The sequence below is a fragment of the Danio rerio genome, chromosome 4, assembly GCF_049306965.1.
Source record: "Danio rerio strain Tuebingen ecotype United States chromosome 4, GRCz12tu, whole genome shotgun sequence".
NCBI classification, from domain to species: Eukaryota; Metazoa; Chordata; class Actinopteri; order Cypriniformes; family Danionidae; genus Danio; species Danio rerio.
The window spans coordinates 66,989,001-67,002,236 of NC_133179.1; the positions used below are offsets into that span (position 1 = coordinate 66,989,001).

Below are 13,236 nucleotides of genomic sequence, written 5' to 3' on the forward strand. Positions count from 1 at the left end.
TGAAAAGCTCAATCTATGTTGAAAATGTATCAGCAGTTTACAGCTTATAATGGACTTTTAGCACACAACTATAACATGCCTGTTCACGTTCAAAAGAGTGTGCCATTGGCATCTTTGGTCGTGATGTGCTGCAAAATGACCTCACTAACCTTTGCTAAACAAAAACAATAAGACTTTACCAACAAATATTGTTACCCATTCATTTAAATCAGAATTTATCAGAATCAGAATTTTTGTCAATAACAAAAAAAAAAAAAATCAAAATCTGCTTTAAGACGTTCAGTTTAACATTAACTGACCATTACAGCTTGAACCAAAGATATTATTGATTCCCATAGGCTAACACATATGAATTGAAAGCACATGTTTTGCCATGTTAGTGTTAATGGATTCGTCTGCAGAAACTTTCTTTAACGTAAAGTTAGCATACACACAAATTCGTTTCATGTTTCTTTAAAATAATTAAAATAGTTTTCAGTTACTAAACACGTTACAGTCTAACATTATGTTAAAGGAACAGGAACTTTCAGATGTGTTTGTAACGTTAGCGCTAGCATAACTTGCATTAGCTCCAGTCGTGTTTCTTAAAGCAAGTTACTTTCGTATCAAATTGTTTTAAATTACTAAACACTGTTACAATAAAACACTGTGGAAAAATGTTTTAAGCTCTAAATTCGCAAAGTATACAGTACACAAGCAGTAAAAACCTTTCCTTTCTGACCAGAATCCACATGAAAGTTTTGAAAAACCAAACTTCTTTTTCTTCCTATGATCTTCATGGCAGTCGGCAACCAACTTTTTGGAGCATTACCGCCACCGCCTGGATTGGAGTTTGGATCAGGAGTTTACTCCAATGTTCTGCAGCTGGATATATCTCATACTCTTACATGTTTCTTATGAAACCAACTTCTGCTTAAAAAAAACAGTCGGCACAGGAGCGTGCCGTCTTGAAAATCAGCGCATTTTACACCGTTTTTCTCTAGATTATATATATATATAATCCATTTATAAATAGCGTTGTTTTGTTTGCGTCTAAACACTTGCGACCATCCACACTAAATATTCTTATTATTTTGTTGCTGTCCTACCATGAATATTTTCTCAAATTATCATTAAACATGGAGCTAACAGATTACTAGATAAAATAAGAATTTAATCGGTTGCCATCAGCCGAGTCCTTGCCAGAAGCGGCCCAGGCTCTACAGACAGACTCGGGCCGGATAGGGTTGACTGGAATTGGGCCAGTGCTTTAAAGCCGCATCACAACCGCATGTGCGCGAGCGAGCTGCGGCCCGGATAACACTCGCCGATGCCGAGTCAGAGCCGGAGGCGCCGAAGGGCAGCCGAGCTCGGGCCGATTACTACCTGCTATCGGGGATGTTTAGTTAACTTTTTGTTGACTTCACATTGCAACTGTAAAGATTGATTAGAAAAAATGTTTACAGGTCAAAACATGCATACACAAGTAAATAATATGTGTGATTAGTCACTAGGAGAAAAATTATATAATAGCATACATCATAAATATTATAGAAAATAAATATAATACAGAAAAGCCACGTTTATTCACATAATCATCACATGTATTATTGTAAACCTCAACATCTTGGTGCTATTGGTGTTACTTTTACATTTCATACTTTACAAACCAATATAATAAACCCTTACAAAAAATAACAGCATACTGATGTAAAACTGCAGTACAACTGAACAATAGCAGCAGGCTATAAAGAATAACTGCAGTAAAAATATTTGCTACTGCAAAATTGCAATATAATGAAGTAAAAACACAGTTCAACTACATTACTACATATTGAATAAAAAACTAATTAAAAGCTAGTTTAATTTTCAGTACATTAAAGTAAAACTATAGTAAAAGGTAAACTGCAACTTTACTCCATTTGGGCATTGTAGTGCTGTACAGTCTAATTTGCCAATGGTGTGATAATTGGACTACTATAGGCTACTGTACTTGTTTTTGTACTTATTTTCAGGTATTTTCTTATTGTAAACTAGTCATCTTCTTATTATTATTATTATTATTTCCTTTATTTAGCCAGGAGATCACATTGAGACAGTACTGTCTCTTCTTCCAGTGAGACCTGGTCAAGATGGCAGGCAACACATAAAGTTTCATATAAAAATCACAAACAATACCACAAAATTACAAAATCACCATTCTTAAAAACATCAGCTCATAACAAACAATTGCAGGTGTCCTTTAAAATGTTGTATAAAAGATGTTTAAAAATACTCAGAGTCGGAAGAGTGTCAAGATTGAGCTGATTTTGCAGGTCGTTCCAAGCCCTGGGAGCGTGAACGGAAAAAGCACGTTTGCCAAGTTCTGATAATGCCCTTGGGACTATCAGACGAATACATGAACCAGATCTAGTATTTTGATTGTTGGTGTGAAATGTTAATAAATTAAAAATATAGGATGGTAATTTACCTAAAAGAGCTTTTAAAATAAATAAGTACAGATGTAATTTTCTCCTTTGATATAGAGATAACCAGTCTAAGGAATCATACAAAATACAGTGATGCGTCCGTGAATCTGCACCTGTGACAAAACGTATTGCTGCATGATAAACAGAATCTAATTTTCTTAATAGGGTAGTGGTTGCGTGCATATAGAGATGATCACCATAATCCATTATAGACAGAAATGTACTCTCTACTAATTTTTTGCGGACTTTATAAGGAAAACAATTTCTTGACCGGTATAAAAAACCTAACTTTGGCCTAAGCTTTTTCAGTAACTTGTCAATATGTATATCAAAGGCTAATCTCTCATCAATCCAAACTCCTAAATATTTATAAAAGCTAACTCTTTCTATTTGAACACCGTTCAGAGTTTTTATTGTCTGATCTGTTGACTTAATGCGGCCACGGCTAAAAATCATATATTTAGTCTTTTTTGAATTTAAGACCAATTTTAAATTTTGCAACGTACACTGCAATATTTGAAAAGCAATCTGTAGATGTTGTACAGCTTGGTTTAAAGAATGTGCTGCTGTATACATTATTGTGTCATCGGCATACAGATGTATTTTTGCTGATTCTATTCCGTGACCTAAATCGTTAATATAAATAGAAAATAACAACGGAGCTAAAACCGATCCTTGGGGAACCCCAGTGTTAACATTTAGAAATGGTGAATTATAATTTTCTACTGTCACACATTGAGTGCGTTCTGAAAAATAGTTTTCAAACCAGTTTAGAGCAGATTGAGTAAAACCTAAAAGCCTAAGTCTCTGCAACATTAGTTTATGATCTACAGAATCAAAAGCTTTAGATAAATCAATAAATAAAGCAGCACAGGACTGTTTACTGTCTAAAGAGCGTGTGATATCATTTAAGATTAATGTAGCTGCAGTAACCGTACTGTGTCCCGTTCTAAATCCTGACTGGTGATCCTGAAGTATATTATTAATTGACAAATATTGTTTTAGTTGGTCATTTATCAATGACTCAAAGACCTTTGCTAAAACCGACAATCTGGAAATAGGACGGTAATTATTTGGGTCTGCAGGATCTCCCCCTTTTAATAATGGCGTAACCATAGCAGATTTCCACATTTTAGGTATCACATTAGAAGTGAGACTTAAGTTAAATAAAGAGGCTATAGGTTCTGCAACTAACTCTGCTGCCAGACGTAAGAAATAAGGGTCAATTTTATCGATTCCTGGTGATTTTTTAATATCTAGAGTCTCTAAAGCTTTATGGACCTGTGTGACGGTGATAGGCAAAAACTTGAACAAATGTGAGGAACTGTTTCGAACAGACTCAACAAGTGTGTTTGAAGTATGGGCAGATGAGACGGGAGAATCAGAAATCGAGCCGACAGATATGAAATAATTATTAAGATTGTCTGCAATGTCTTCTCTGCCCTTAACTTCAGTGTTATTAACTTTTAAATAATTTGGGAAATTAGAAGCCGGTTTAGATACTGAAACAGACTTAACTAATTTCCAAAAATGTACAGGATTTTTAAAGTTTTTGTCTATCATAGACAGATAATATTCACACTTTGCCCTTTTTATTAACTTTGTACACTTATTTCGTAAAGCTCTATATGAATTCCAGTCTGTAAGATTGTTTGATTTCTTTGCCTTGGCCCATAAAATATTCCTTTGTTGTATAGAAGTAGAAACTGTGTGATTGAACCAAGGATTATCCTTACCACTTATCCTAAATCGTTTAAATGGGGCGTGTTTATCACAGATAGATAGAAATGTGGTTCTGAAGTAGTCCCAGGCCATGTTGACATCAGGTATACGTGAAACAACACCCAGATCACTGAGGTAGATATCCCGTAAAAAAGCTTGTTCATTAAAATGCTTAAAAAATCTTTTAAAAGTATATCGTGATAAGGGTCTATGGTTTTTACAGTTTCTCACGCAGACAACTGCGCAGTGATCACTAATGTCATTGCAGAAAACTCCCGTTGCTGGATATCTATGGTCAGCATTAGTTAAAATTAAATCCAAGAGAGAAGATTTATCTGAATCCTTTTGATTTATCCGAGTTGTTGTTTTAATCAGCTGGACCAAACGAAAAGAGTCACATACCTCCTTAATCATGTCGGAGGAAGACGACAGCCAGTCCCAGTTCAGATCGCCGAGTAAAATCAATTCAAATTTAGTCCAGTCGTGAAGAAATTCTGCAAGTAAAGTGCATGCTTCACTTGAAGACGATGAAGGCGGGCGATAACAACCACCAACGATAATGTCCGAGCCGGAGACCAAATGTAGTTTAAGCACCAACAATTCCAAGCTGTTTTCTTTGCTGATCGAATGTATGCAGGAGCAATTTAAGTTGGACTTTACATGTATAGCAATTCCCCCTCCTTTTTTCGTACGATCACATCTGAAGACATTATAAGTAATAATATTAATCAAGTCATTAGTAACTGATGCCTTCAACCATGTCTCAGTGAGGACTAAGCCGCACTATTCTTAAAGTGACAGCGTGCGATATTCCTGCTGCCGCCTGAGAAAATCCCTCACTGCTCTTGACTGCAGGACTTTTGTAGCTGAAGTTTTTTTCTTACAGTGAAGATGCTTAAAGATTATTTCATATTTTTATTCTATTGTATTTATTTTCCTTTCCTCATTTACAAGGAGGAAAATAACTGCATATTTACAGTTAAAATCAGAATTATTAGCCCTTCTCAATTATTAATGACCCTTTCCCCCCAATTTCTGTTTAATGGAAAGATTTATTTTCAACCCATTTTTAAGCATAATAGATTTAATAACTCATCTCTAATAACAGATTCCTTTATCTTTCCTATGATGACAGTACATTTTATTTTACTAGATATTTTTCAAGATACTAGCATTCAGCTTGGGGTGACATTCAAAGGCTTAATTAGGGTATTTAGCCAAGTCATTGTATAACAGTAGTTTCTTCTGCAGAAAATCAAAAATTTATATTGCTTAAGGAGGCTAATAATATTGACCTTAAAATAGGTTTCAAAATATTAAAAACTGCTTTTATTCTTGCTGAAATAAAACAAATAAGCCTTTCTCCAGAAGAAAAAATATTATAGAAAATACTGTGAAAAATACCTGAATTTGTTAAACATCATTTGGGAAATATTTTTATACAAAAAAAAAAAAAAAATTGTACGGAAGGGTGAATAATTTTGACTGATAAATGTTTTGACAAATGTTTTATAAAAAAAATGAGCAATTTTCATCATTTCAGCTATAGGCAAATATATGATTCAGTTATACATAAGTTATATGACATTTATGAGGCATGTAACATGTTTCTGTGTTTTTGTTTTTTTGTTCTTGGTGATCTTTAATATAGCTACGCAAATATTTTCTAAAACGTCTAGCAATAATTTGCCTACAGCTTGTTAGGTAATTATGAAGACAAAAATAATTATAATAATAAAAATAAAATGATCAAAATAAAAAGATAATAGAGCAGCATTTTGCAAAATATAATAGTGCTTTATATGCTTTAAATCCTGCAATATATGTGTTGTTTCATATTCATTTTTTATTTCACTTGCTGCATTCGTTATTTAATGTTTGAATAGTAAAACAAATAACAGCCATCGCTTAATTGGTTTCATTTTACCATCAAAATGTAGTATAGTTTATATAATTATCAACTTTTTATGAAAAAACGCAGTGTAATTTATTTGATTGTTAAAAATGAAATAATTTATGTGCTGTGTTTTTATTAGTGAAAGTGTCCGCTCACCTTTGACAAGGCCTGTCCAAAATTATATTTCTGCCACTATAATACAAATGCACTATTATTGTTGTCTTATCATTGTTTATTTTTCTGTTATGTTCAGAGATTTTAAATATTATTTATTTCCCTCCAATTATTTTCAATCATCACGATACATTTTGGTAATTTACCCTCCAAATAAAACTTAGCCAGAGCTGCGCAACATATAAATAAATAAGGGTGCACATGTACCTATATTTAGCATCCCTATTTGATAAAGCAGCATAACAGTGTTCAGTCACATGGTTGCTTTTGCTTTTCTGAAAAATAAATAAATAAATAGTTTTGGCTCTTATTTAACTTTAATTGAACAAAGGGAGCCGTTTACATTGCGTTACCAAGGCAACTACTGATGCGCTTTGTGTAATGTTTTAAAGAGCTTTGTCGCAGCACGACAGTGGAAAATGAAACCGTATCCGTGCTGTCTGGCCCGGTTTGGCACGGAATGGAACAGTTCTGTTTAAAGAACGATTCAGCACGATAGTGGAAAAGCGGCTTTTGAGAACCACTGTTCTATGAGAATACTGTAGGTCAAATACCGTCAGCTCATTTAAACTTTTTTAATTTATTGTTTTTGTTTATTTTATATAGCGCCAGTGCTCAAGGACGCTTTACAAACAGCAGGAGAACAAGAAAAGCAATAACCTTAAGAAGGTAGAGAAAATGGGAGACTAATAATACATTAAAATAATGACAAAAGACATGAGAACAAGTAACAAAAGAAACTCATTCCTGTCTTTCAATGAGTGCTTATGTGCATTTAGGAGAACTAGGCAGCACACTCAGGGCTGCAAGATGGATTTAATTTAGTATTTGTATTATTAAAATATTTCTGAATGAAAACAAACCTGTTTGTTCCTGTGGATCTTCCTGTTTGACTGTGAATGTTTCTTCAATCTTCACATCTTCACTCTCCTCTTTAATAAACGCCATCTTTATAACAGTGTGGAGATCAGTCGCTTCAGCTCTGTGTTTGGACACTATATCCTGTTTAAAATTAATAAAACAATAAACAGAAACAAAATAACTTCTCTTCAACACTTGCTTCAACAGTTTCTTTATATGAGAGTAAAACAAAACGTTTCTTTAAAACACTTATTACACACTTTCCTGTTACTTTATTCAAACAATAGTCATCAGTTACTGAGAATAAAATAGTACTACGTTGTATAAAGGGTTAAAATAATATTTCCAATAGCAGGAACATAATATAGCATCGTATAAAAACACTTAAAACTTTAGAGTTTTAACTTTAAATCAGTTTATATCTGTAAACGTTTTCAAACAAACCTTTCTCCAGTGGAATCACAGCGACGAAGCGGCGCTGCCTGATGACGTCACGCGCCACGGCAAAATAAAAGTATTTTTTGTTTAACTTTTTTGCCACTATCTGTTGCAGTCATGACTTACTGATACATTTCTCCTATGATTTTCACTTTACACTATATCTGCTCTCTCTCACAAAAACCTTAAATCTAAATATTTTCTTAAGTTTTTAATCCACTTTATAATGATTTGTATGTCTACAACACATTACTTCCTATTAATATAGGAGTCCAAATCTCATCCTCATAATTATGACCTCTTCTTTTCTTTTTCTACAACTTCATATGCCTATGTAGAATTTCTTTTTTTCCACATGAATTGTTGTCTCTTATTATCTGTGTTCCACGTTTCCTGCCATTCTTTAGCAATCTTCAGTAATATTTAATTTACCTTGGGGTAAGTCACATAAAAATCACAATTCTGTAATTTACTCATCCTCTACTTTTTCCAAATCTGTTTGAGTTTCTGCTGAATGCAAATAAAGAGAATACTGGGGCAAAAAACAGCCACTGTATGGTTCAACAGTTTGGACATGTCTGCTTTTTTCCACATTTTCTTGCACAAAATGTTCTTGGAACTTGATTACAATTTAACCACTAAAGTCACATGTCACATGTTTTGGCAATGTTTTTGGTTCCTTTTCTTGGATCTCTTGCTGTCTATGACAGATGAAGGAGCTTTCTGATTTCATCTAAAGTGTCTTCATTTGCGTTCTGAAGATGACCAAAAATCTCAGGGGATTGAAACAACAGGTAGAGGGACAATCGTTCTCGAGTGCCTAGTGTACACTATAACACACGCCTTCCACCGCTGCTATTAAACAGCCACATCCCACTGTTTTTTAAAATGTATTTATTCATTTTAACAATAACAACAGGCCATTACAATAAATAGAAATACAAAAACAGATAGAAGGCCACATCACACTGCTCCTCGTGTGATATTACTCATATATATTTATTAATTTCCTTTACAGCTTAGTCCCTTTATTAATCAGGGTTCACCATAGTGGAATGAACTGCCAACTTATCCAACACATGCTTTACGCAGCAGATGCCCTTCCAGCTGCAACCCATTACTGGGATACATGCATACACACTCATTCACACACACCATATGCATACCGCATGCCTATGGACTTGGGGGAAACCAGAGCACCTGGAGGAAACTCATGCGAACATGGGGAGAACACGCAAACAGAAATGCCAACTGACCCAGCTGAAGCTCGAACCAACAACCTTCTTGCTGTGAGGCGATCAGTGCTACCTACTGCACCACTGTGATGCCTCGCATGTATAATTATTTGAGTATTAAACTGGTATTATTGTTTCTAAAAAGAACCTACTGAAAAAGAAATTTGAACCTGGGGATGTTGCCTATGAGGATGAAAGTTCACCAGCCACAGTTCTAGACATTAAAGGTAAAACGTACAGCAAACATCAAGACTTGTGATCATGAGTAGGCATTGGACAATAACCGGTTTCAAGGTTTATGTCTGTTTGGAAAAGTCACGGTTTTATAACCACCAATATTTTCTGCTATACCGTTTCCAAGGTATTTGCAAAGGTTTTTTATGTGTTGTAAAGAAATCTGTGTTTTTGAAACTAATGACAGCAGCAGTCAATGATTTATTTTAATTATTTAGCCTGACATGTTTGCCGTTCCAAAATATTTAAAATCTTTCCTAAAATATAATGTGTTTAAGTTGTTGTTTTTTACTCAGATGTTTGAAAATAACTTATTTTAGAGCAGTAATCACAATATTGTGATATTTTATCCAAGGGTATCATACCAACAGAAACTTAAATCCTGCCCATGCTTTATCATGATTGAAGATAAGTATTTTCAACTTTATCTATTTCTCTTTAGAGAACAAAGAAACTCTCAGGAGGAGGATATTCAGAAGAGGGGAATTTACAGACGTAGTACAGAAGAAGTTTCCAAACGTACCAATAAAATTTATCAGGGCAGCAGTAAGGGAAAAAGTAAATGATGAGCACAAGTTACAAGGAAGGTAATAATTTGTGCACGCACGCACGCACGCACACACATACACACACACGCACACACTTGTATGTACCCTTTTCACATTTGCGTGTTTTTTAGCAGCAGAAATCATCATAGTTGGTAAACTCCGAGCGCAGTGAATGAGAGAGTACAACGACTTTTTAATTTTTTTACAATTCTATTTGCTACAGAAAACAATGTCAAATTTACTGTCCTGTCCCCATAGACACTTCATTAGATACTCCTCGCATTGTTTTTTAAATTTGACATAAAGATTGTATTATACATATATGAATGTAAATGTACATAAGTTTAAAAAATCTAAATATTAAAAACTTTAAGGTATTTAGGATGCAGATGATCTTTAACAACACATTATAACAGTCTTGTGAAAAGGGTCCATTGGTTGTTTATGGGGATTCTTCATAGCTGTAATGGTTTTTATACTGTACACTGTATTCTGCCCTACACCAACTCTACCACTTACAGGAAACTTTTTTTTCTTTTTTCTTTTTTAGGAAAATGGAGTAAACGCAGCCTGTTCATTGGATTCTGGTCTACTTTTTATTTTTTTAACAGTTTTAATAAATAATTTGTGAAAATACATTGATTCATTGTGAAATTTCTCTAACTTCATATCTATCCTGCACAATAATCCTGCAGGAACTGTATATTTTAATAGACCTGTAGGATTGTAATTCTTGCAGGAACAATCCCTGCATAAATTTCCTTCATAAAATTCCTGCAGGTATTCCTACAGGAAAATGAGCTGAAAATCCTGTAGGATACCTGTATGAAATTCCTGCAGGATTCCTGCGGGGTTTTTTTTTGTAAGGGAGCCCAAAAGCAAAAGAGACATAAAACATCAAATCACATCTGTAAAATTCTAAACAAATGTTTTCTCTGTATGCACTGTGGTGGTACCAGTCAGCATCGATCTGCATTGCCCACCAGTAAATAGAAAGATAATGTTATGAACATTTTACATCTTATCAGGTGTGCAAAAGCAAAAGGCTTCTCAAGTACAGTGCACAAAATCATAAAGAAAAAGGTCAGGGTTACAGGCAGTGTTGACGAAAATTAACTTTATATATATATATATATATATATATATATATATATATATATATATATATATATGTATATATGTGTGTGTGCGTGTGTGCACATGTAACTGAACTGCAACCAATTACAAACCCAAATTTAAAGTGAAGCCAGTCTTCAGTTTTTGCATCATCATTGACAAAATATGGCGGTTAACTCCCTTGCCAACAGCTGCATCTCCTAAAAAAAAAATACAAAATGAAGCAAGTTCGTTGCAGAAACTGTACAGACTATAAGCGATTCAAATGATTTTAATAATAAAAAAAGGAGTACCAGTCAATCTATATTTCAATGGAGTGGACCAATTAGCACTGTTCATTTTATAAAATGAAACCAGGGTACTATCTTGTTCATCCATAGTATCAAACTGGTTGATGAGTAATGATAGAGATGGACAGTGTGAATTGATGGAGAGCAACTCATCACAGAACATTCGAGATGATTTGAATGGGTCAATTTCATTTTTCCATGCTGAAATCAAATGAACAATTTATCTAAATACCATTTTACAAGCATAGTTGAATAACAATACAAAAAAGATAAAAGAATAAATGAATAAAGATGCACTTATCATTTTACAGTACAACAGCACTAAAAAAAAAAATAAAATGTGTTGTGTCTAACCTGAAGACAGGGATGTTGAAGATTGTGCAGTTGAGGGTCCTGGCAATTCTTCTGTATTTAAAGTGAATGAAGAATCATTGTCACCAAAAGTCCTTTCTCTAAAACAGGCAAGACACAAACAATTTCAATTTTGTTCATTAAGCCACTTCAAAAATTTTCATGCATATTGTTGCGTCCTGGTTAAAAGATGACTAAGTCTTCCACTGATGTTCACGATTAGTTTATTGGTCACATTTCATAGAATTTGTTCACATTATTCATTCGTGAATCACCGTAAGAACTAGAGAGAAAACAAACAACAAATACAAATAAATCCCGAAAATTAACGCTAAGTCAACATCAACAATTAAACGATAAACAAATAAACCAAATTACCTTATTTTTTCCATCAAACCAGGAGCTATAACTCATGAAGGAGGAACCCGTGAAGCTACCATATACATGTACCCCTTTTACCGTGTTTTTCCTAGCGTTCCATAGTTTTCATTCACTCCTACACGCAATTTATACATCCGGTAAACTCCGCAATTTTGACGTCATAATCAAAGTCCCCAAACAATGTAATTCATTCAAAAAAAATCAACCCGTATACAAAATACAACAAAACATAAAAAATAAAGAAATAAATAAATTCAAAATCATAACAAAGTAACACATTATTTCAAGTTTCTTTACACATATTAAAAGCATTTGCCCAGTTTCATAGACAAGGCTTAGACCCTAGTGCCAGACAAAGTCTGGATGTAACATACAATGACATACTGTATATAGTCATTAATGTCAAAATTAACCAGTAATGATTTTCTCAAAGCAAGGCTTATAAAAGTTACATACATCTGTAGCATGAAATTAGCTCATTTTATGAATATTAATAAATCAACAATAACGGTTTATTCTTAATTATTAATATTCCGGCTTAAGCTTCAGTCAGTTTGGTCAAACAAACATATGATTGTAAATGATCATGCTCGCGCGACCGAGCGGATTCCCAGATTATGAATATTAATTATAAACAATAACGAATTATTATTAATCATTAATATTCCGGATCAATTTATTGTTAATTTGACCAAACAAACACAAGCAGAGCCACCGCTCTTCCGAGCGGACACGGTAATCTATTCATTTAGAAAAAGGGAATTTAATTGCTACTTCTTGTGAAGTAGATTAATCATTCAAAAGTTTTAAACAACTTATAATAGCTAGGCAGGGGAATCTGTATTTCAGTGACATTTTCTCGTGAGGCAAACAATACAATTCATTTGATTATAATGGAATTTATTGACTAGTCAGACGTAACGAACAAACAAACGCACAAACATACATTAAACACAAAACAAAGGTAAACCACTTGGAGATATCGGGTCTATAGAACGTGTAACAACAAAGAGAAATAGTAAAGCTAGAAAATATAGATTTCAGATTAAAGAGTGACAAAACGTTCAGTTCCACACGCACCATTACGGACCACCAAGGTTATAAAAAACACCTTTTTGATAAAAGGGGCACAGCTTAATCGCATAACTAAAATCACCTGGTCTTTCATGTCTGGCGGTCTCTCTTATGCGTCTCTCTTCCGTCGTGATGAAACTACTCTTGATGTCCTTTGATGCATGGAGTTTGTAATGCAGTTCGGACGAACACGATCGCAAACTTTAAACTGAATTTACTTTGCCGGAAAATAAAGAAAGCGTGGCGGGAAAAAGTCCATGCGGCTTAGAAAGCCACGTGTGGCCCGAGGGCCACCGTCAATGATGTTCCTTTTTGGGAAGTTCTCTTTCTGCCCGATGTTTGGGAGGGCAGAATGAGTTATACCTGCGGGTCACGTGACGACCCGTACAGCATTCTGACCAATGATTTCAGGGAAAAGTTTGCGCGCGAACCTTCCTTTGTCTCTGGGCTGCTCGTATGCAAATTTGA

General features: G+C 34.3%; 2 protein-coding genes across 3 annotated transcripts in view; one reads left to right on the forward strand and one right to left on the reverse strand.

Annotated features, from left to right (window-relative positions):
- Positions 1-7,585, reverse strand: part of LOC108182721 (uncharacterized) — a 162,499-nt gene extending 154,914 nt beyond the window's left edge. The window contains exons 1-2 of the mRNA XM_073948595.1: positions 7,546-7,585; positions 7,104-7,242 (exon numbers count right to left, since the gene is read on the reverse strand). Coding sequence (XP_073804696.1) covers positions 7,104-7,188 — 85 coding nt within the window. The 5' untranslated portion in view covers positions 7,189-7,242; positions 7,546-7,585. The remainder of the gene's footprint in view (positions 1-7,103; positions 7,243-7,545) is intronic.
- Positions 1-10,192, forward strand: part of si:dkeyp-30d6.2 — a 50,251-nt gene extending 40,059 nt beyond the window's left edge. Inside the window, exons 10-11 of one of the 2 annotated variants that reach the window (XR_012401409.1) lie at positions 9,451-9,595; positions 10,107-10,192. The gene's annotated coding sequence lies outside the window, so the exon portion shown is untranslated. Of the gene's footprint in view, positions 1-8,921; positions 9,002-9,450; positions 9,596-10,106 lie in introns of those variants that run through there. The other variant, XR_012401410.1, reaches the window with a different exon arrangement.
- Positions 10,193-13,236: the final 3,044 nt, after the last annotated feature.